Source organism: Gopherus flavomarginatus, chromosome 15 (assembly GCF_025201925.1).
Source record: "Gopherus flavomarginatus isolate rGopFla2 chromosome 15, rGopFla2.mat.asm, whole genome shotgun sequence".
NCBI classification, from domain to species: Eukaryota; Metazoa; Chordata; order Testudines; family Testudinidae; genus Gopherus; species Gopherus flavomarginatus.
Window position 1 is genome coordinate 3,968,519 of NC_066631.1, and position 23,141 is coordinate 3,991,659.

The following is a 23,141-nucleotide window of genomic DNA, read 5'->3' on the forward strand; positions in this document are numbered from 1 at the left end:
GGACGGGGTCAGGTTTGCTTAATCACCTTCAAAAGTCACCAGCCTGATGCCCGGGGTGGTGTAAACTAAAGACTCAGCAAAGAGTCCTGTGGCACCTTATAGACTAACAGACGAATTGGAGCATGAGCTTTCGTGGGTGAATACCCACTTCGTCTTTGCTGCTTTTACGGATCCAGACTAACCCGGCTACCCCTCTGATACGTGAACTAAAGACTCCATCTCAAATCTCCTTAGTGGTTGCTGCTGCGGCTCTCAGATCTGGACACTGAAATCTTTCTTTACACCCAACTGATTCCCCAAACAGAAGCACCTGGGGAAACTGGATCCACCCCCCCACCTGCAGCCCTATTTTTATTAAAAAGGGAAGGAATGCAGCATCCTTCAGTGGCTAGGACATGGGACAGGAGTTGGGAGCCTTGGATTCTTTTCCATGCTTTGCCACAACCCTGCTGAGTGACCTTTTCATAGATTCAGAGAGTTTAAGGTCAAAGGAACTATTTAGTTTGATCTCCTGTATACCATTACCCTAATAACGAGCCCAGTAACTTGTGTTTGGCTCATACGTATCTTCCAGAAAGGCATCCAGTCTGGATCTGAAGACATCAAGAGGTGGAGAATCCACCACTTCCCTTGGGAGTTTATTCCAGCGGTTACTCACCTTCACTATTAAACATGTGTACCTTATTTCTAATCTAAATTTCTCTGGTTTCAGCTGCCAGCTCTTGGTTCTTGTTCTGCCTTGTTCTGCTAGACTAAAGAGCCCTTAGTACCTGGTATTCCCCCCTCCCCCATGAAGGTACTGATACACTGTGGTCAAGTCACCTCTCAATCTTCTTTTTGATAAACTAAACAGATTCAGCTCTTGTGCCTCAGTTTTCCCATCAATAAAATGGGGATAATGATATTGACCCTCCATACTGCATTGCTTTGAGATCGACAGATGGGAAGTGCTTAAGAGTTATTTTGATCAGGTTTGTCCATCATCTAGGACATTGACTTCAACACAGTGACCTTGATGTTCCCCCCAGGAGCCTCCCTTGGCTCCTGTTTCTTTCCCATGGCTCTGGGTGCCTTGGCACAGTCCCATTTGTAACTGTTTCCTTCTTCTCTGTAATTTACCATGGCATTCAATTTCCTGTAACTGTCTTAAAGACCAAATTTAATTGCAGCACGGTAATTACAGGTGAAGCTCTCCAAATGTATTATTAAAAAACATGCGCCCCCTGAGCCAGAGACAGCTGATAATTTCCATATTACGCTTTGCTGAGCAGCTCTGGAATGGCTATTTCTGTGCATGTCACATGTGTGACGACAGCAGAGCTGGAACCTGAGACCTCTAAAGCGGATAATGAGCTTTCCCCGCATGGGAAGGCCAGTGCCACTTGGCAAGTACCTGCTATTGTGAGACAGTCCTTTTATCACAACCTTGCAGCGTCAAGAGGATGGTTGGCAGGCCCGCTCTCTGTGTAAAATTAATTAGAAAGCCGTCAGTGCTGGCAGTTTTCAAAACGATGCACAGATGAAAAAGACTTTGATTTGGAGAGAGACTTCGAGTCTGAGGCTGGGTACAAAACGTCAAAGCCTTGGAGATGCAGCATCCACCCACGTCTGCTGCCTGCCCTGCGGATGGCTCCCCTGGTTTGGCGGATGTGACTAATGGAGCAGGCGACAGAAGGCTGTTATGCTCTGCCTCTGGGGTCAAGCCAGGGTGGAGTGACTGACTGTATAGAGCGCGGGACATGGCACGTTGTGGAGCTCTCTCGAACTTGCGGTTCAGGTGTCTTCTTCGCTTAGGGGCAGAGGACCTTTCAGTGACCCCGTCTGTGCATCTGGCTTCTTCAGTCCTGTGCTCTCTGCTGTTCTGCTGCCCCTGTGTCTCAGGGGCGTGTGCCTGGCAGCCGTCCCAGCGCTGGCATTAGGATCATGGTCACCATCTTGCAGGGAAGGGCGGTTGTGAGATGAGCGAGCACTCCAGTTAGACTCTGGATTCACCACCCATGGAGTCACTGAGGTGCTTGCAGCCAAGCTGCACAAAGTGCTAGCCAGCAGATTGGAGGGAGCAGGCCTGCACTAGGGGAGTGGAGGGGGGTGGTGATGGATGTGGGGAGTGGATTCGTCTTTTCCAGTTAGGAATATGGGATAATTCGGGGACAAATCCTGCCCCCTCCTGTGTAGGGCCTGGGGGGGTAGACACAGAGCATTGGGTACAGTTTCATTGTCCAGGGGAGGGGGAACAGGATCCAGCGAGTCTGCCCCCCATGAACACCAAGGAACCCAGCTTCCCAAGGGCTCCCTTCACACAGCCATGAGCGGGCGGGGGGGGACAGGTGGAGTGTGGGGGAGGGGAATCATAGGTGCTGACTCCATGGGTTCTCCAGGGCTGGAGCACCCAGGGGGGGAAAATTGTGGGAGAAGCAGGGGCAAGAAGAGGTGGGGCGGGGGGGTGGGAGAAGGGATGGAGTAAGGGCAGGGCCTGGAGCAGAGTGGCCATCCAGAACCCTGGGGAAATCCCAGTGTCGGCCCCACTGGAAGGGGTAGATCGACAAGCCGTAACCCCCATCCCCACCTGAAGGTACCACGGAGGCTAATCCAGCCCTGGGGCTGGAGAAGCAACTGCAGAGCATCTCTGCTGCCCCACTGTGGCCTGGAAGGATTTCATCCTCCCGGCTTTCCAAGAGCTCTTGGTGTTAGAATAAGTAAAGCCAAGCCAGGGCATCCTGGATGTCTGGAGCAGGCCATGGATCTAGTTCCATTACAAGCAGACGGGCAGCTACGCCTTGTGGCAGTGCTGCAAGAATCATAGAATCATAGAATATCAGGGTTGGAAGGGACCTCAGGAGGTATCTAGTCCAACCCCCTGCTCAAAGCAGGACCAATTCCTAACTAAATCATCCCAGCCAGGGGTTTGTCAAGCTGGGCCTTAAAAACCTTTAAGGAAGGAGATTCCACCCCCTCTCTAGGGGACCCATTCCAGTGCTTCACCACCTTCTAGTGAAATAGTGTTTCCTAATATCCAACCTAGGCCTCCCCCACTGCAAGTTGAGACCATTACTCCTTGTTCTGTCATCTGCCACCACTGAGAACAGTCTAGGTCCATCCTCTTTGGAACCCCCTTTCAGGTATTTGAAAGCAGCTATCAAATCCCCCCTCAGTCTTCTCTTCTGCAGACTAAATAACCCCAGTTCCCTCAGCCTCTCCTCATAAGTCATGTGCTCCAGCCCCCTAATCATTTTTGTTGCCCTCCGCTGGACTCTTTCCAATTTTTCCACATCCTTCTTTTAGTGTGGGGCCCAAAACTGGCCCATTGTTGACATCTCTCTGTTCCACAGTGGGTGGCTGCATTCGTGGGCTGGGTGTGGCTGTTCCCATGGCTGGTATGGTCAGGAATCCTTGGGCCAAACCTGCTCAATTTGTTCAGATACTTGAGCAGACTAACCAAGGGTGACCCCTGCTCTGATCCTGCATTGCAGATGGCAGTGGAAGACCAAAGCCCTGCACCAAGGGCTCTCTAGCGAAAACCCAAGGGCTGTGCGTTCCCAGGGTGCTGGGATGAATGCAGGGGCGACAGGAAAGGAATTAACGTACATCTCGGTACGTGGGTCAGCGGCTGAGTGGCAGCTGGTTTCACACGGATGCTGAGGGCTGGAGGGAGGTGCCTTTGGCTTTGACCAATCAGACGTGCGGCAGGTTTGGACTGGGGTCACTTCCACCTGTGTCTGGCCTCTCAGCCCGGCAGCTACTCCAGCTCAGACTCATTTCAGCCAGATGCTGCTCTCAGTTACAGCGCTGTCTATCCAGAGTAAAACCAGTATGAGCTCAGACCCTGGGCCAGATCCTGGCACTCAGCTTTGCTGTTCAGGGAGTGCCAATGGGGTGTAACCCACAGCAGGAGAGTCTCCCAGCATGTCCATCCGCACACCAACTCCCCGGCAGCCCCTTGTATAGGACACACACACTGAGGCTCTGGTGAGCTCGGCTGGTTGATGACCCATGGGCTTAACTCAGAACAGCAACCTTCTCCAGTGGCCTTTAGCTCCTGTCGACATTTGGATCATTGCATTCAGGGCTCTCTCTGGTGAAATGCCCCCTGCCCCTCTAGATGGGCATTACCTCTGTACCAGGAGGAGGGCTCACCCCAGGGCTGCCTCCATCTCCTGTTTGCTCCTTTGCCAGACCAGGCAATAAGCAGACTCCGATTCAGTACTTGGACCTGCTCCCACTGAAACACTCAATGGACTTCCAGGGGGCAGGATCGGACCCTTTAAGAGGAGCCATTCTCAATAAATTCAGAAATAGACAGGAGTGGGGACAGTGGGCACGCAGAAACCTCTCCCAGTTAGGAACCCAGCTCAGTGTCCCAAATGAGCATCTCTGGCACTGCCAAGGGCAGGGGGCTGATGTCATTTTGCAAATGAAAAATCCCTGTGTTTAAGGGCCTGATTCTCCATTGCGTTACACTGATGTCATGCTGGGGTAACTCCAGTAACTTCTATTTACACCTCTGTAATTCAAAACCAGGATCCTGTCACTTGGCCACAACAGTTCTCTGCAGCCTGGCTCAGACAGGTCATGACATAAGAACATAAGAATGGCTGTACCGGATCAGACCAAAGGTCCATCTAGCCCAGTATCTGTCTACTGATAGTGACCAATGCCAGGTGCCCCAGAGGGAGTGAACCTAACAGGCAATGATCAAGCGATCTCTCTCCTGCCATCCATCTTCATCCTCTGACGAACAGAGGCTAGGGACACCATTCTTTACCCAACCCATCCCATGTCGAGATTTTTAATGTATTAAGTAGAAAACATGCCATGTGGCCTAGCATTCTGCTCCCTTTGCCGTGCTAGCTGCTCATTCACTGCCAGTCTCCTGCACCGCTTGTTGTGCTGACGTATTGTGTCCCTGGGCTCTACCACTTCCCTTCTTGGGTCAGGCTCTGCCACGGCTAGTCATCCTGCTGTGTTCTAACCACCCCACGAACACTGTCAGCCCCCCATTTAAACATAGGGATACTGAACTCTCAGGCCAGGTGCACACCACAGACCTGTACTGCGATAGCTACGTCGGTCAGGGATGTGACGAATCCACAGCCCAAGCGACGTAGTTATCCCCTGTGTAGACAGCGCTGTGTCGATGGGAGAGCTACTCCTGGCGACGTAGCTACCGCACGGAGGTGCATTAACTACGCTGACGGAGACGCTCTCCCGTTAGCATAGTCATGTCTTCACTAAAGTGCTACCTCAGCACCGCTGCACCAGTGCTGCTGTAGCGCTGTATGGGAAGACAAGCCCTAAGAGTGAAATGCACGACTCTCTCTCCCTCGCCCACCACTGTCCCAGAAGTAGACCCATGGCTGCGGCAGAAGAAGCATTAAGGCCTCTGTCGTTCTCTCTGCAGAGTGGATCGCCTTCCCTTCACTGCTCAGCGTCCCAGCCTGAATGTCCTTTTATTGCGCTGTTAATGGGCAAAGAGCTATTGAACTGTGGCCTAGAAATATCCCTTTGTAACCTTCTCCACCGTACTTTTGGGTAGCTTCCCAGAGTCGTACTGCAGGTCATGAATTAGAAAGAATATGGAGGCAGAGAAGTGCCGACTGCAGGACAAACTCCACCTGTTCAAAGCTGCTGCACTTGCTTGCAAGCATTTTTCAAGGGAACTTTTATTGCTACCTAACAAAACTGCATGTGGCTGTATCTCATTAGGGATCCTTACCTATGCCGAATAGTACTTCATGCCATGGATAACCCAAAGGGCTGCTTACAGATACCAGTCAGCAATCAAAGATAGCAGCACGGGGCCCTCAGAGCAGACAGGGTTAAATCCAGCTTTAACTGTCACCAGGACCAGACGGTATCACCCAAGAGTTCTGAAGGAACTCAAATGTGAAAATGCAGAACTACTAACTCTAGTCAGTAACCTATCATTTAAATCAGCTTCTGTACCAGATGACTGGAGGATAACTAGTGTGACACCAATTTTTTAAAAGGGCTCCAGAGGTGAGTGGCAATTACAGGCCTGTAAACTGACTTCAGTACCAAGCAAACTGGTTGAAACTATAATAAAGAACCATATTGTCAGACACACAGATGAACGTAATTTGTTGGGGAAGAGTCAACATGGTTTCTGTAAAGGGAAATCACGCCTCACCAATCTACTGGAATTCTTTGAGGGGGTCAAAAAACATGTGGACAAGGGGGATCCAGTGAATATACTGTACTTAGATTTTCAGAAAGCCTTTGACAAGATCCCTCACCAAAGGCTCTTATGCAAAGTAAGCGGCAATGGGATAAGAGGGAAGGTCTCATGGATTGGTAACTGGTTAAAAGATAGGAAACAAAGGGTAGGTATAAATGGTCAGTTTTCAGAATGGAGAGAGGTAAGCAGTGGTGTCTCCCAGGGATCTGTACTGGGCCCAGTCCTATTCAATATATTCATAAATGATATGGAAAAAGGGGGTAAACAGTGAGGTGGCAACATTTGCAGATGATACAAAATTACTAAAGATAGTTAAGACCCAGGCAGACTGCTAATTGCTACAAAATGTTCTCTCAAAACTGGGTGACTGGGCAACAAATTGGCAGTTAAAATTTAATGTTGATAAATGCAAAGTAATGCACATTGGAAAGCATAATCCCAACTATACATATAAAATGATGGGCTGTGAATTAGCTGTTACCACTCAAGAAAGAAATCTTGAAATCATTGTGTATAGTTCTCTGAAAACATCCACTCAGTGTGCAGCGGCAGTCAAAAAAGCGAACAGAATGCTGGGAATAATTAAAAAGGGGATAGAAAATAGGACAGAAAATATCATGTTGCCTCTATATAAATCCATGGTACGCCCACATCTTGAATACTGCGTGCAGATGTGGTCGCCCCATCTCAAAAAAGATATATTGGAATTGGAAAAGGTTCAGAAAAGGGCAACAAAAATGATTAGGGATATGGAACAGCTTCCATATGAGGAGAGATTATTAAAACGGGGACTTTTCAGCTTGGAAAAGAGACGGCTAAGGGGAGATATGATTGAGGTCTATAAAATCATGACTGGTGTAGAGAAACTAGATAAGGAAGTGTTCTTTAGTACTTCTCATAACACAAGAACTAGGGGCCACCAAATGAAATGAATAGGCAGCAGGATTAAAACAAAGAAAAGGAAGTATTTCTTCACACAACTCACAATCAACCTGTGGAACTCCTTGCCAGAGGATGTTATGAAGACCAAGACCATAACAGGGTTCAAAAAAGAGCTAGATATGTTCATGGAGGATAGGTCCATCAATGGCTATTAGCCAGGATGGGCAGGGATGGTTTCCCTAGCCTCTTTTGCTAGAAGCTGGGAATGGGGATGATTCCCTGTTCTGTTCATTCCCTCTGGGGCACCTGGCACTGGCCACTGTCGGAAAACAGGATACTGGGGTAGATGGACCTTTGATCTGACCCAGTAGGACCATTCTTGTGTTCTTATGTTAGCTGTGGTGAGGTTAGGGTTTGTGTCTTGAACACCAATCCTCAAATCTTACACACGTGCTAAACTCTGCACACAGTGAGTAGTCCAACTGAAGTCAGTGGGACTATGCGTGTGTGTAAAAATGCATATGTGTGTTCATTTTTGCAGAATCCAGTCTCTAGTTACTAATCCTTTGTTAACAGAAATATGAATTGATGAACAGCACAGAGATAAATAAAAAGCAAATCATGCTTTACAAACGTGAGGAGATCAATTGTTTTTGGCCAAGGACAGTTTATAGCAGAGTATCTAATCGCTATATGTGTAGGATGGATGGGGCCTTTATTGTGTACCTCTAGAATCTGTCTAGGGGCTTTATCCTGCCACCCTTCACCATTGTATCTGACTACCTTCCATGTAAAATCAACAGTAGCCCAGTCCCTAGTGCACCCATGGAGTTCATAAGACACATGAACAGGCGGGGTATGCACACGTGTGCACACACGCACATCCGTGCTCTCTCTCACACACACTCTAGCAACTGTGTGTAATGTGTCTTTAACATGTGAGGGCTCTTTCCTTCATTGCACGTTTCATCACATAACTCTCAAGTAAACCTTCAACTTTCCAGTATTTCCGTGGTTCTTCTTCCTCTGGGGCTTTTTAAGGGGCTCTGTCAATCTGGTTTAGACCCAAAATTTGCTTATATTGTAAACAAATGGGTTGGAAAAATCTAACTAATGGAAATGGTTCTTTATTAAAAATCTCTTATGGAATCAGAGTTCCAATGGGAAATCCAGGTCTAGCAGCATGGTGCTGGAACACGAGAACAAGAAAGTATCAGAGGGGTAACCGTGTTAGTCTGGATCTGTCTTGATTCATATAAGCAAAGTGCAAAAAGCTGGGTGAAGTGCATGTAAAATCCAAGTAGATGAAGCACAAAAAACAAATGAACCCCATTAGTGATGACAAGTATATTAGACATCTAAAGTTCTCTCCCTTTTAATCATCTGAATTGTTGTTAGTTTCACACTTGTGGGTTTTTCAGAATGATTTTCATCTTGATAGTGTCGCTTTTTCCTCTTTTGTGCTGTGGTAGCTTAATGGTATCTCTCACTGCCAGCTAGACATCTCGTCACTCTCAAAGATGAATTAAAGGTTGTTGCGAGTGCTAGCGTGACCCTGAGTCCCCCTACCAATTTTGGGGCACTTACAATAACATTTCCCTGTTTTAAAATCACTTTTCTCTCCTGTGCAGCTGTGTGAGACCCCACAATAATGGGGAATTGACTCACCGCAGTCCGGCATGGTGCACGCAGGCAGGTTTCACTTCCAGCATGGGAGTAGTCCCAAGGCTAGTAGTGAAACTGACTAGACACAAAGTACTGTGCTGTCAAATGCGCATGTAAACACACTGAAAAGAGAGAGCTGTGTGTTCCCTGCTTGTTCATTTGTGGTGGTCTTAGCTGTTACTTCTGACAGTAGCTAAAGCATTTTCAGAGAAAAGTGTGTTTTCTTTTCATTGGTGGTGTCCCTCTGCCAGAGTGGGTGTGATGGAGTAGGGGCAGTCTGCATGAGGGATGGGAGAGCCGGGGATGTCTTAGGTGAGGGACAGGATCTTTAAGCCTGTAACCTGAGCCAGGTAGGGGGGAGGGGGTTAGCACCTTGGCCTGGGAAGCTGGAAAAAGGAATCGGCCTGCTGGAGGAGGGGCAGTTCAGTTTCAGTTTTGGGCTGGATGAGGGGAATTCAGGGGATCCTATGCTGGACCCAAGCACCCTGAAACTCCAGAAGCACTCGATTGAGGGGTCCTGACTGAACCTGCAAGCTCTGCTGTAACCTGCATTCCTGTTGTCCAATAAACCTTCTGTTTTACTGGCTGGCTGAGAGTCACTGTGGGTCCCAGGAAGAGGGGTGCAGGACCGGACCCCCCCCACACACTCCGTGACAGTGGGGCATCTGGATTTGGAAATAATCCCATAGTCTGCACAGGACTAAGACTCCAGCACATTCTTGTAAAGGAAACAAAGCTAGCTCGCCCATTGCAGCCTCGGGGGAGTTGTAGGGATATATTGGCCTTTCCTTGGCTCGGTCTGTGTGACTCTGATGCTGGATGCAGCATTGCTGTAGCTATGCTGGGCCCGGATAGACAAGGTGGGTGAAGTAATATTCTTTATTGGACCTGCTTCTCTTGATGTTACCTCACCCACCTTGTGTCTCTGATGCTGGTGAAAGTGTCAAACTGATAGTCCTGGAGGCTTCTGTTAACCCGCAGCCATGCTGCCTTCCCTCACTGGGGCCACACTCCTCACCTCGGAGATTCAGTTGCCGTGGCTTGTTCTATCCTTGGCCTCTTGGCAAGACTACTAGCAAAGGGGCAACTGTGGTGCTGATTTTAATGTGAACACCTCTCCACTGGGAACTGGAAGAGACCAGGCAACTTATTTCCCATCAGCCTCTGGCCTGTCATTACATGGGAATCACTTCTGGGAACCACCAGCTTGGGCTTTCTTTGAACATACTGGATCGGAAAGTCTCAGTATCCCATGATGGACCCCCTGAGCCATCCAGTGCCCCTGTTCCTCTCATTCATATGTTGCTTACTCTGATAAATTGGACTGTTAGCCAGGTCTAGAATAATTGGCCATAATTCATCGTTTACCCTGCATGGGGCTAATGCAGTAAGAAGCTAATTATACCAGGAAGAGGGCTGCTGGTAGCATTTGCATTCAATCTTAGCAGCGTACGTTCCAGTGAGTATTCTGTACCATCCCTTGTGGGATAGGGCAGGGAGACTGCAAAGACAGGAAGACCTTGATTAGTGGTTGAATCGCTCTGACCCCTTTGAGCTGTTCACGTGTGCGCAAGGGAACTGCTACGGAGATCTGTGCATGCCTCAAGATCTGTGGTACATTCCACTCGCCAGCGCGTCTCTCGGGGGTCAAACTGGGGCATCTTGCTAAGAGACCAGCCTTGACACTCAAAACGAATGTCATGGCAGGCCGCCGACACAGCCCCTTTCAGACACTTTGGCGCTGGCTATTCAGGAGAGTTTACAGTGATGTGGCTGCACCGCCGAACACTCTCTAGTGTAGCTGTTCTCAGCCAATGGGGGAGAGTTCTCTCGGCGGCTGAATTACTCCATTCCCCTCGAGTAGAATGTTCCCGCCAACCTAGCGCTGTCCACACTGGTGCTTAAATTGGCACAAGTTACGTCACTTAGAGGAGTGGCTAATTCACACCCCTGAGCGACACAATTTATGTCAAATTAGGCTGCAGTGTAGCCGTAGCCTAAGAGGTTGTGCAGACCGCTCCATGTAGGAGACTAAGTAGCTGCTTGCCTGTCAGCATAACCTGTCCTCTCTCTACGCTGGGGGAGGGAAGAACTGTCATGCTTTCACACCACACTGTGTCTAATTAGCACCCAGGGGACTGTAGTTCTGGCTGGACTCTGCTTCAGCTAAGATGGAGGAAGAGGGCTGTCCTTCTTCCTTATTAGTCAGAGAGAAATCCGGTGCCTATCTCTTCCATTGGCTTGTCTTTCCTTTTACACTGTGTGAGCGTCTCATCTTCATTCCCAAGGGATGTTCATCGCCATCACAAAACCTGTGCACCGTTTGAACAGAAGGCAGCAGGGGCAAGCCCAGGACTGGAATAGCAGGGGGGCTGTGACTGAGGTGCATTTACAGAACCGGGGGGATATGACCAAGAATATTGTGGGGGCTGCAGTTCAGACTCAATCCTTGTATTGGCAGAGCCAGGGCTGGCTCCAGGCACCAGCGCAGGAAGCAGGTGCTGCGGCGGCCAATGAAAAGGGGCGGCACATCCTTCACTGCCTGGGGTGGCAAAAAGCTGGAGCCGGCCTGGGGCAGAGCAGCGGGGCTGCAGAACTGGAATGACAATGACAATGCAGAACAGCCCCTCCTGCAGGACATGGCACCACTTGTGAGAGCAAAGGGGTTTGGGAACCCTAGGAATTTACTGAGTATTGAAAGCTAAGGGATGTGATCCTGGTTTGGATAATCAAGGTTACACTGTTTCTAGCACGTCACATTTTTACAGTCCTGTGTAGATACTGACTAGGGGTGCCAGGGGAAATGTCCTGGGGAGTGGGGAGGCAGCAGGTCAGAGTTGAAGGGGCAGTGGCAGAGCAGTGGAGGTGGGGGGGCATCCCATAACTGAAATGACAAGGGAGCTGCACGTGAAAACTGAGCTGCGTCAGCAGAGCTGAATACGTGTGAAACTTGCAGTGCAGTTGGCACTACCTAGTGATAAAACTCCCTGACTTCCCCCAACCCAAGGAGGCCTGAAGTCTCTTAGCGCTCGATGTATCTGTGTTTGGACACTCAGCACGATAAGCCATGACTACAGATCCCAAGCCAGTTCCTCACACCATGGCTGTGTGACCTGTACTGTACTCCTAGCTGGGCAAAGTTTCTGGACAAATAGGTTATCTGCCAAAAAATTCAGCTTTGGGTGACATGAATTCGCTGAATCATTTTGGCTACAGAGCAGGTGGGATGGTGATGCCCCCTTCTAACTTAGAATCATAGAAATGTCAGGCTGGAAGGGACCTTGAGAAGTCAGCAAGCACAGCCCCCTTCCTGAGGCCAGACCAGGTCAACCTAGACCATCCCTGACAGGAGTTTGTCCTACCTGTCCTCAAAAACCTCCAATGACAGGGATTCCACACCCTCCCTTGGATGAATGAAGCCCATTCCAGAGCTTAAGGAATGAGGCTGAGGGAACTGGGATTGTTTAGTCTGCAGAAGAGAAGAGTGAGTGGGGATTTGATAGCTGCTTTCAACTACCTGAAGGGGGTTCCAAAGAGGATGGTGCTCGGCTGTTCTCAGTGATGGCAGATGAGAGAACAAGGAGCAATGGTCTCAAGTTGCAATGGGGGAGGTCTAGGTTGGATATTAGGAAATGCAGCCCAGAATGATATTAGTTGTTTTTGCAACTGCATCACATTGTTGACTCATATTCAATTTGTGATCCACTCTAACCCACCAGATCCTTTTCAGCAGTACTGCCGCCTAGCCAGTTATTCCCCATTTCGTTGTCGTCCATTTGATTTTTCCTTGCTAAGTGAAGCACTTCGCACTTGTCTGTATTGAATTTCCTCTTGTTGATTTCAGACCAATTCTCCTATTTGTCAATGTCAATTGAATTCAAATCCTGTTCTCCAAAGTGCTGGCAACCCCTCCTAGTCTGCTATCATCTCCAAAGGTTATAAGCGTGCTCTCCACTCCATTATCCAAGTCAAACAACAATATTGACCCCTGTGCAACCCTGCTAGATAGGCCCTGCCCCTTTGACAGGGAACCACTGATAACCACTCTTTGAGTAGGGTCTTTTTCAAACATATGTGCCCCCACCTGATAGTAAGGCCATCTAGCTCAAAGCTTGCTTTAGCTGCGTGGTCAGGGCACTCCTCTGGGATGTGGGAAACACAAGTTTGAATCCCCATTCAGGAGCAGGATTTGAATCTTCTCCTCTGCCAGGGGCGTGCCCTCCCCACTAGGCTATTAGCTGTTCTGGGGTGGGGTGCCCTCAGGGTCTTCTGCTGAATTCTTCCATTTTCTATAAATTATGAAATATTCACTGGTGCAGAGACTTGATCTCGATGCTTCCACCTCCCCGGTGAGGGGCCAAACCCCCAAGCTACAGAGTCATTGTCTCCCCATTTTATCCTCTGGCCCAGTGACTGTTGAAGTATTTTATGCTAAGTGGGACAGGCAAGACTGAGAGAGGCCCATCTGCAGGCTAATGGTTCAGGCAGTCCCCAGGGATGGGGGACACCTGGGTTCAAATCCCAGTCCTACAGGTGCTATAGTAGGATTGTCTCAAGTGAGGATGCCAGCCAGTGGGCTAAAAGGGGAACCCCACCTTTGGCCATTTCATGAATCTAGCCCTTGGAAAATGCTGTATTTCCGGTTGAACAACATGCTTTGTTTGACCCCAAACAGACTGTTTTGATCTGCAGAAAATTTTCAAATTCAGTTTGACCCAAACCAAATGTTTTATTTTAATTTTTTGGAGCTGCCAGCATACCGAGAAGTCCCCTAGCTCTGTTCCCAGCCCTGACTGCATGGGGAGGGCAAGGACAGGGGGCTGCAGCTCTGAAGGGGAAGGCTGGAGTGCTGCTCCTGGTGAAGGGCTCCCTGAGATGTGGGCAGAGCACAGTTCCAGAATGAAAAGCCCTTGATCCTTGCTCCTGTGACAGAGACCCTGAGCTCCTGTGGGCAGTGCTGTGTGCTAGCAACTGGGGCCTGTCCCCAAGGGAGCCTGACGGTGTGTTCCTTGCTTCCCCCAGGCTTGCCGCGACTTCCTGGAGTTAGCCGAGAGCCACAGTCGGAAATGGCAGCGGGCACTACAGTATGAGCGGGAGCAGAGGATCCGCCTGGAGGAGACCATTGAGCAGTTAGCCAAACAGCACAACAGCTTGGAACGGGCCTGCCGGGGAGCTCCCGGCCTGTCCTCGAGCTCCACAGCAGTCAGCAGCACTTCCAAGGGTGAGCGGCCTCCTTCCCCAGGGCCCAGAGGGCTGGGATGCCAACAGCCTGGGTCCCGCCAGCCCAAGAGCTCTGTTGCTGTGATGTCACAATGGCAGCGGGGAGCAGCCGCCAGAGCCCAGCAGTACGGCATGGGGGGAGAGCGATGGGGCAGGAGGGATGGGGGGCTGCCCTCTCACTCGTTCCCAGTCAGCCGCTGGTAGGGCACCAGCAGAGTCAGGAAGGATGGACAGGGCAGTCCATCACGCCCAGGGATTTTTTCTCAGGTAAGAGCCTGTTGAGGGGTAACGGGACAGGCCTGTCCTGTGAAGAGGCAGTACTCCAGCTGCCTTCCTGCGAGCTCGTCTCCCCAGGGGAATCCCGTTCTTCCCACAGTTGCCTCTACTGGCCAGACGAATCCCAAGGTGATGCTACAATCTGGTGTTAGGAAGTTTGCATCTCCACATCCCAGTGATGCACGGTTGCGTTTGTCCCCAGCACATTGGGCCCCACAGGTTTGAGCATGAGAGCACTGGAGCCCTTTGCCCACATCCAGTGGCTGGTGTCTCATTTGTTGGTTACAATCGTTGCTGGAGAATAAAACCGAATTGCAGTTGATGCTGATGCCAGATCGTCATCCCCAGACACCCTTCTGGCTGCACCAGCAGGATTTGGTTTTATTGTAACCCACAAACGGAGCCTTGGCAGGTCAGCAGCAGCTTGTTCCTTGGCTGTGTATAATGCCGGGCCAGGGCAGTTCCCTTGTACCACATAGGGGTTAGGGGAATGGATCCATGCACATAAACATGTAACAGTCAGCGCCACCCATCCCCAGAGCCCTCCAGCCTATAGGAGCCTCTCACTGCGACGTTCCATGGCTGTGGGGCTCTCCCCACAGGGCAGTGTCATCATCACAACATGGATTTGTGATGCAATGTAACAGATAAGTGGCCTGGCCTCCTGCCAGCGAGGACCATGGGGCATGAGTGTGAGTATATCAGCTCCTCTAGGGCCTTCGGCCCAAGTGGCTCAAAGCATTTGACATCTCTGGGAATGGTTTATTGTTCCCATTTGTGGGGGGGTGGGATGGCGGAGGTAGCTGAAGCAGAGGTGAAATCACCTCCCCACTGTCACAGAGCAAGGCAGTGGTACAGCAGGGAATTGATCTCAGGGAGTCTGGTTTCCCCCCATGCTGTGACCACTAGATCACACTCCCTTCAGGAGCTGAGATCTGAATCCAGATATCCTGACTCTCAGTCCCCTTCTCTAACCACGCTCCCTCTAAGAGCTGGGATTTAACCTAAGAGCCCAGCTTGCCAGGCCCCTGCTCTGACCACTAGATCATACTCCTTCCCCATTCAGGAAATTGAATGCAGAAGCTTTGACCCGTGGGTCCCCTGCTCCACCACAACAGTACATTTCTTCTGGAGTCAGGAATAGAGCCCAAGAATGGTTCTGTCCCATCCTGGGCCAGTCTGAGACATTACCCACCTTCTCCAAGTCTTCCTGATGTCTGGCTGCTAACTGGAGATCCCCGCCTGCCTCGGACTTAGGGGAAAAGCTCCTAGGAGCGGGTGTTTCATATCAGCAGAGGCTTCAAGTGCTGCACAAACTAAGCTGCATTTGCAGAGCTGGCCTATTCCTCAGGTGGGAAGAGAAGAAGTACCCCGGGCTTTGCAGAAGTCCCATGCTGTGTACAGCTCCATCTGGTGCTGAAGGGAGACACACTGATCTATTTCCCAGAGTGATGCTGTGGCCAAAAGGGCTAATGCAATCCTTGGGTGCATAAATGGTGATTTCAAACTGGAGTAGAGAGGTCATAGCACTTCCGTATTTGGCACCGGTGTCATTGCTGCCGGAATATAGTGCGTTCAGTTCTGGGGCGCATAATTCAAGAAGGATGTTGATAAATTGGAGAGGGTTCAGAGAAGAGCCGTGAGAATGAGTAAAGGATTAGAAGACTTGCCTTAGAGTGATAGACTCAATGAGCTCCAGCTGTTTTAGGGGTGATTAAGGGGTGATTTCATTACAGTCTATACATACCTGTATGGGGAACAAATATTGGATAACGAGCTCTTCAGCCCAGCAGAGAAAGGTCTAACAAGAGTCAGTGTCTGGAAGATGAAGCTAGACAAATTCAGACTGGAAATAAGAAATACGTTTTCAAGAGTGAGGGTGATTAACCATTGGAACCATTTCCCCAGGGGTGTGGTGATTTTCCATCACTGGCAATTTTAAAATCAGGATTGGATGTTTTTCTAAAAGCTCTGCCCTAGGAACTCTTCTGGGGCAGGTCTCTGGCCTGTGCGATAGAGGAGGTCAGATGATCGCAGTGGTCCCTTCTGGCGGTGCTGCACAGCGGGTGGAGAGGAGGTGTGCCCCCTAGCAGAGCTGGATGGCAGTAGGAGGTGTTTTGAAGGCTTACTGCCCTCAACACTGGGAGAAGCATCCCTTGCTACACCTAGGTAACCAGCTTAGCCATCGTGGCTGGAAGGAGGCAGGGCTAGGAGCTGGTCCATGCCCCACCCACACTGCCACTCTCTGGGGCCATTAGCTAGCACACAGGGCTGGGAGGCAGCCCCTGGTGGGCCCTTTTGCCCCCTCTAGAACACCCACACAGCACAGACATTCAGCCCTGCCAGGGAGAATGTCACTGCACATCCCTTCTGTATGGATCCCAGTGAGCCAGGACCAAGCACAGAGAAGAGAGCAGATTTCCTCTGCTGGATGGGAGAGCGGAATGCAGCTTGCTGGCTGGAGCAGGTGCATGGGCAGCACAGTCTCTGGGTCTTCATTGCAAATTCTTCCCTCCACCTACCTACTGCCTCTCGGAGGGATGGATTCACTATAGCAACGGAATAACCCCTTCTGTCGCTGCAGGAAGTGCCTGCACTACAGTGTCGTAGCTGGACCGCTGTCATGGTGGCTGTAGAGTAGACATGTCCAGAGCTCGTTTACGTGGTGCATTTGGCAGCACTTTATGTGTCATCATTTCGCCCCCGTAGGCAGCAGGCACAGCAGGCACTTCCGAAGAAGTGAGCTGTAGCCCATGAAAGCTTATGCTGAAATAAATGTGTTAGTTTCTAAGGTGCCACAAGTACTCCTGTTCTTTTTGCTGAAACAGACTAACACAGCTGCTACTCTGAAACCTTCCATTTTTCACTTGCTCATAACTCAGACTTGAACCATTTGGGCTGGAAATTGCCTGCCGAGTCTCTGTGATTTGTGTTGCAGTAGCACCCAGCGGCTCCCAGTAGAATCGGCGCCGCTTGGTGCTGTACAAACCCATGGGATGACACTGTCTCTTCCCCCAAAGACCTGACAAGATCTGAAACAAGGGAGCAAGTGGGAGCAAAGCGAGGAGGAGGCTGGGTAAAGACCATTGTGGCATGTGGACACCACGGGAGTCATTCCGCAATTTCACAGTCCCAGATCACTGGAGGTGGTGGTTTTTATCAGCTCTCCCCAAGTGCCCCAGGCCCAGCCATCTTTGGTTGGCTGATTGCTTGTAGGTGGGCCTGAGGAAGGATTGCAAGGAGGAGAGGCTGGTAGCCTTATGGCTCTGCTCTTGGAGGGCGGTTCCATGCATCAGAGAGGGCAGCGTGGAGATATGTGTTGGAGAAGGGGCCTGTAGCGATGTGGGACTCACCCCTGCAGCGCCTCCTGCTGGTTATCTTCGGGAATTAGCTTCCAGCATCCAGAGCGCCCTCTGCTGGCCAGTGATCCTCCTTTCCCTGGCCCCAGTGTCCCTCCCAGGACCCCAGTGCCCCTTTAACTGGGTGCTCCCCCTGGCTGTACCCCCACAGTTCTGGGTCTCCCCCTCCCAGGGGAACCCCTACCCACTATCCCCACTTCACCTCAGTCTTGGCTTCTGCCGAGTCTCCATCTAGCCCCCGTTCATTGGGGCAGACTGCAGTATAAGCCACTCATCACAGGCAAAGGGATTCGGACCTGCTGCCTCTGCCTCCCCATGGGCTGCCCCATTGCAACCCTGCACCTATAGTCAGGCCTGCAGCCTGGGGCTTTCCAGGCCGGAGCTCCCAGCTCCTCTGGCCGTTCCCCAACCCTGCTCCCAGTCTGGGTGTCTTGCTTAGGTCCCTGCAACCAGACTCTTCTCCCTCTCCAAGCAGAGGGAGACTGTGTCTGAGCCCTGGCTCACAGCCTCTTACGGGGGCCAGCTGGGCCTGACTGCACTGGCTACAGCTGTGGCCGCTTTCTCCATCAGCCCAGCTTTCTTGTCCCCAGGCACAGCCCCCTCCTGGGCTGTTCTAAGCCCCTCAGGGCAGGAGCGGGTGTCTACCCTGCTACAGGGCCAAACGGCCTCCAGGGCTGGCTTCAGGGCCAGAGTTATACTGGTCCCAAGAAGCTCGGTCTTGATGCTGGTGAAGTGCTCAGATTGTCAGCTAGGATGTGACTCAGTAACTGTGTCTTGTATCGGCCGGCGGGTGTGACGTCAGAGCGCCAGCCAGGAAGGGGTTTTCATGGCCAGTGCGGGGGATGATGCGGTGCTGATGTCTGAACGAAGGATGGGTCAGATCATGGCTTTTGGGGAACAAACAGCAGCAGGGTTTGGCGTTTCTGGGCAGGGCTGCTGAAACAGTGTGTATAGTGGGGGGGCTGAGAGCCATTGACCCAAACTGCAAATCCTGGATATGATGGAAACCACTTCAAGCCAGGGGGTGCTGGAGCACCCCTAGTCCCAGCCCCTATGTCTCTGGACAGGCACTTTCCCTGTTGTTGGTTCATATCTCTCAGGGAAGAAAAACATTTTTTAAACATAAGCAAATATTATAAATCCCCCCCCAAAAAAAATAGCAGGGGCCTTGGAACAGCCCCAAAACCACCCATAAACCCGTTATTTGAGATTGACTAGATTGTCAGTTGAACGTGTCCATTTTGAAATTTGAACCATAATAGTTAGATTTGATTGGACGCACAGGTCATGTGGTAAACTTCCAGCTTAATCCAACCATTGATGGCATTTGTAAGGCACTTGTCACCGTTGTAGCAAAGCGTTTTGTACCCTGATTGGACAAGAGCAAAATCTGCCCGGCCGTGTTTCCTCTCATTTCTCCCACCCATGTCCATGTGTGGAATGAATTTTGTTAGGTGCACCAAGATGGAGCTGATGTGTGACTCACGACCTTCATAGTGGTGCACCTAACAAAATTCATGTGGTGGGGGTGGGGCTGAGAGGTTCGGAGTGTGGGAAGGGGCTCAGCGCTAGGGCAGAGGGTTCGGGTGTGGGGGGGGTGGGGAGAGCTGTGCGGTTGGGGCCAGGGATGAGGGGTTCAGGAGGGGGCTCAGGGGTGGGGCAGAGGGTTGGGGTGCATGGTAGGGGTGAGGACTCCAGCTGGGGGTGCAGGCTCTGGGGTGGGGCTGAGGATGAGGGGTTTGAGGTGCAGTGGGGCTCCTTGGGGCTACAGTGGGGAGTGAAGACTCCCCCCAGCTTTCTCTCCCTCAGCAGCACCTGGGCTGAGGGTGAGAGGCGCGTCTCCCCAGCCGCGGCAGGTCCGGATTGAGCTGGGTTACAGCAGGTCTGGGGCCAGGCCGGGGTGCCTGTTCTATGGCTGCAGCAGGTTCGGGGCCAGGCTGGAGGAGGGGTGCCACAGCAGGTCCGGGGCTTGAGGAGAGGCATCTCTCCCTGCCGGAGCCCTGTACGATGCTTAATAGGCAGCTGTGCAGCTTAGAGGGAACTTAGCTGCCCTGATCCACCAGCCCCCTTCAGCCAGCGTAACCCTGGGCATGAGAGAGGAGAGGGAAGGGGAGAGACAGACAGACAGCACAATGGGGCAGGGGGAAGCGCTCCTGGTCTGCAGGCACCTGCAGATCGAAGGTGTGTGGGGATCCACTGGGGCTCTGGCTGGGAGCACACGTTAATGTTCTGCGTGAGCAGTCAGGGGGAAGAAGCAGTGCTGACCAGGTTCTCTTTGTGCCCCCAGGGAGTGTGCAGCCTGCCAAAGGGGAAGCCAGTGATGAAGATGAGGAGACGGAGTATTTTGATGCCATGGAGGATGCACCAGCTTTTATCACAGTAACTGCAGACCCCAAACATCACAGGTATGAAGCAGCCACAGTGCAGAGCAAGCCCAAAGCCCACCACATGAATAGGAAGAGTGGGGAGGAGGCACTTAGGCTGGCTTCTCACTAATAACATAGAGGCAGCACCCTCTTGGTTTGCATTAATTACACACACACCCCTGCAGGTGGGTCGGCTGTGCAGGCAGGCAGCAAGAGAGGCATGTTTCAAACATCACTGCTGGCGAATGGCGTAGAGAGTGGAGCCCCTCTACCCCTGGTAGGGCAGAGTGCCCTCACACAGAGCCACCACCCCCCTCTCTGGACTGGACAGCCTCTGGCTGGCTCTCACCTCTCTTCTGGGGCTGGTCAGGGCCACTGGAAATGATGTTTTTGCAGTGTGGACTCTGTCCACTAGAAACTGGACTGAGACCCGCTAACCTGCTGCACGTGGGGCAAAGAGCCGTGATCAGGAGGGAACAGCATGGGCTGGATTTGAAATAGTGACAGAGGTGAATGGCTCCCTATCCCATTACCGGATCCAACAGCCTGGTCTGTCCCCCTGAGGCCTGATTAGGAATGGGGGATTTACAAGGTGTGAGGACAAGTTCTAACTCAGTAACACAGGCCCAGAGCCTCCAAGTCATGAGGCTCCCAGCTTCCAGGAAGTTCAATGGAGCTTAGGAGTCTAACTACCTGTGAGGATCTGGGCTGGAGTCCACGGCCCAGGGGAGCTTTCAGAAGTCAGAGATCCCAGGCCAGAGAGCTCTGGGGACAGAGGTCAGCAGCTGCCATGGCTCTTGGGGCTCTGGGGGAAACAGCTGCTCAGCACAGCAGCAGCACCCGCCAGGCTGGGCCTATGTCACTGGAGCCAGTGCATGGCAAGTGTAATGCGCTGCCGTCCTCACTGGGCAGCACTGCACACCCACTGCCCTGGTGGCAACGAGTGCACGGGACAAAGGGGAACGGGGCATCCCTGAGGACAAGCAAGGCCTGTTTGGGGACCGATTCCCAGGCAGGGGCATGAGCGGGAGATGCATTGTGCCCTCTCTCTCCTTCTCAAGAGCCACAGGGCCCAGGCACAGCCTGTCTCCCCTTTGACGGCTGTGCTCCTCTGCTCCGGCATCCTGGGCGTTTCCGCAGCGCACCTAGCATGGAATGACTAGCAGCCAAGTACTTTCCTCTGTCAGAGGCAGGCAGGCAGCCCAGGCAGGTGTGACGAACTGGGAATGTTCTTAATGTTTTCTCTGAATACTGTGTTGGTGCCTCAGTGTCCCCATGGCAGTTCTTAAGTATCTTGCAGAGCAAAGGGCCAGTGCACCTAAATGCCTGACACTCTGTCTCCTAGCAACTGATGGCCTGGGCCCCTCCCCTGCAAAGGTGCCAGCTGAAGGTGTTGGAGACAAAGGGATCAGGTGACCTCCTGGCCCGGGAAAGGAGCCGAGCAGAGAGGAGGGGCTGGAAGGGGGAGTTAGTCTGGAGCTGGCTGGGGACGAGGAGTGAAGTGCAGACGTGGGGGGTCTGGTTCACTGTCCCCCAGAATGGACCCAGCCGAGGGGTCCCGTTCTCTGTACCTACAAGCTCTGTTTTAGATCCTGTTCCTGTCATCGAATAAACCTCTGTGTTACTGGCTGGCTGAGAGTCACATCTGACTGCAAAGTGGGGGTGCAGGACTCTGTGACTTCCCCAGGACCCCACCTGGGTGGGCTCGCTGTGGGAAGCGCACGGAGGGGCAGAGGATGCTGAATGCTCCAAGGAGAGACCCAGGAGGTGAAGCCGTGTGAGCTTCTTGCCCTGAACAAGTCTGCTCCAAGGGAGAGGAGGCTCCCCAAAGTCCTGCCTGGCTTGGTGGGGAGCAGTTCCAGAGCATCGCCCGGTGACTCTGTGACAGCAGGTATATGTAAGGGCTTCCCATAGCTTACTGTGAACTACCAATAAACTCTTTTCATTCACTACAGAATGGGGGTGGGGGTACAGAAGGAGTGAGGTGCTGGCAGGTCCCCTACCCTCCCCTGCAGCTAGTGCCTACATGACACACTGGCGTACAGGTTTCCCGGCTCTGCCTCCCCAAAGCAGCACCTCAGGGCTTGTCTACATCACAAAGTTGCAGCGCTGGTGAGAGGGTTACAGCGCTGCAACTTAGGAGGTGTACACATCTGCAGGGCATCACCAGCGCTGCAACTCCCTGTTTGCAGCGCTGGCCGTACTCCCGTTTTGTCTCGGGTGTAGAGGATCCAGCGCTGGTGATCCAGCGCTGGTAATCAAGTGTAGACACTTACCAGCGCTTTTCTTGACCTCCGTGGAATAAGCAGGTATCCCAGCATACCTGAGGAAGCCTCTGGTAATCAAGCTGGTCTCCTTCCCCGGTTTGCTCTCGCGTTCCCCGAACCCCGAGAAAGCAGGTCTCCTTCCCTGCGGTTTGCAGGGTGGTTCGGGGAACGCGAGAGCAAACCGCGGCGAAGCTGGTCTCCTTCCCCGGTTTGCTCTCGCAGTTCCCCTGAACCCCCGAGCAAGCAGGTCTCCTTCCCTGCGGTTTGCAGGGTGGTTTGGGGAACACGAGAGGAAACCGCGGCGAAGCTGGTCTCCTTCCCCGGTTTGCTCTCGCATTCCCCAAACCCCCGAGCAAGCAGGTCTCCTTCCCTGCGGTTTGCAGGGGGGTTCGGGGAACGCGAGAGCAAACCGCGGCGAAGCTGGTCTCCTTCCCCGGTTTGCTCTCGCGTTCCCCGAACCCCCGAGCAAGCAGGTCTCCTTCCCTGCGGTTTGCAGGGTGGTTCGGGGAACGCGAGAGCAAACCACGGTGAAGCTGGTCTCCTTCCCCGGTTTGCTCTCGCGTTCCCCGAACCCCCCTTGAAGCCGCCCAACAGCGCTGCAGTGTGGCCACATCTAACACCACTTGCAGCGCTGGTTGCTGTAAGTGTGGCCACTTTGCAGCGCTGGCCCTATACAGCTGTACTAATACAGCTGTAACAACCAGCGCTGCAAAATTGTAGATGTAGACATACCCTCAGTCTAGTCCTGAGATGGAACGACTGAAAAGAGTTTATTGCACCGACCACAGAGCACGCAACTCCCCACCCATCCGCCCTCCACCTGCTGTGCAGGGGACAGGGAAGCCACCAGCCCACCCCTCAGGAGTCTGGTTTGCAACAGGGAGGAGGCCTTATTTATCCAGGAGCCCAG

At 52.1% G+C, this 23,141-nt stretch overlaps 1 protein-coding gene across 2 annotated transcripts in view; it reads left to right on the forward strand.

Annotated features, from left to right (window-relative positions):
* OSBP2 (oxysterol binding protein 2) overlaps window positions 1-23,141 on the forward strand; it is a 374,084-nt gene that overhangs the window by 300,312 nt on the left and 50,631 nt on the right. The window contains exons 4-5 of one of the 2 annotated variants that reach the window (XM_050923730.1): window positions 13,766-13,964; window positions 19,886-20,003. In XM_050923730.1, the coding sequence (XP_050779687.1) occupies window positions 13,766-13,964; window positions 19,886-20,003 (317 nt within the window). The remainder of the gene's footprint in view (window positions 1-13,765; window positions 13,965-19,885; window positions 20,004-23,141) is intronic. The other variant, XM_050923732.1, reaches the window with a different exon arrangement.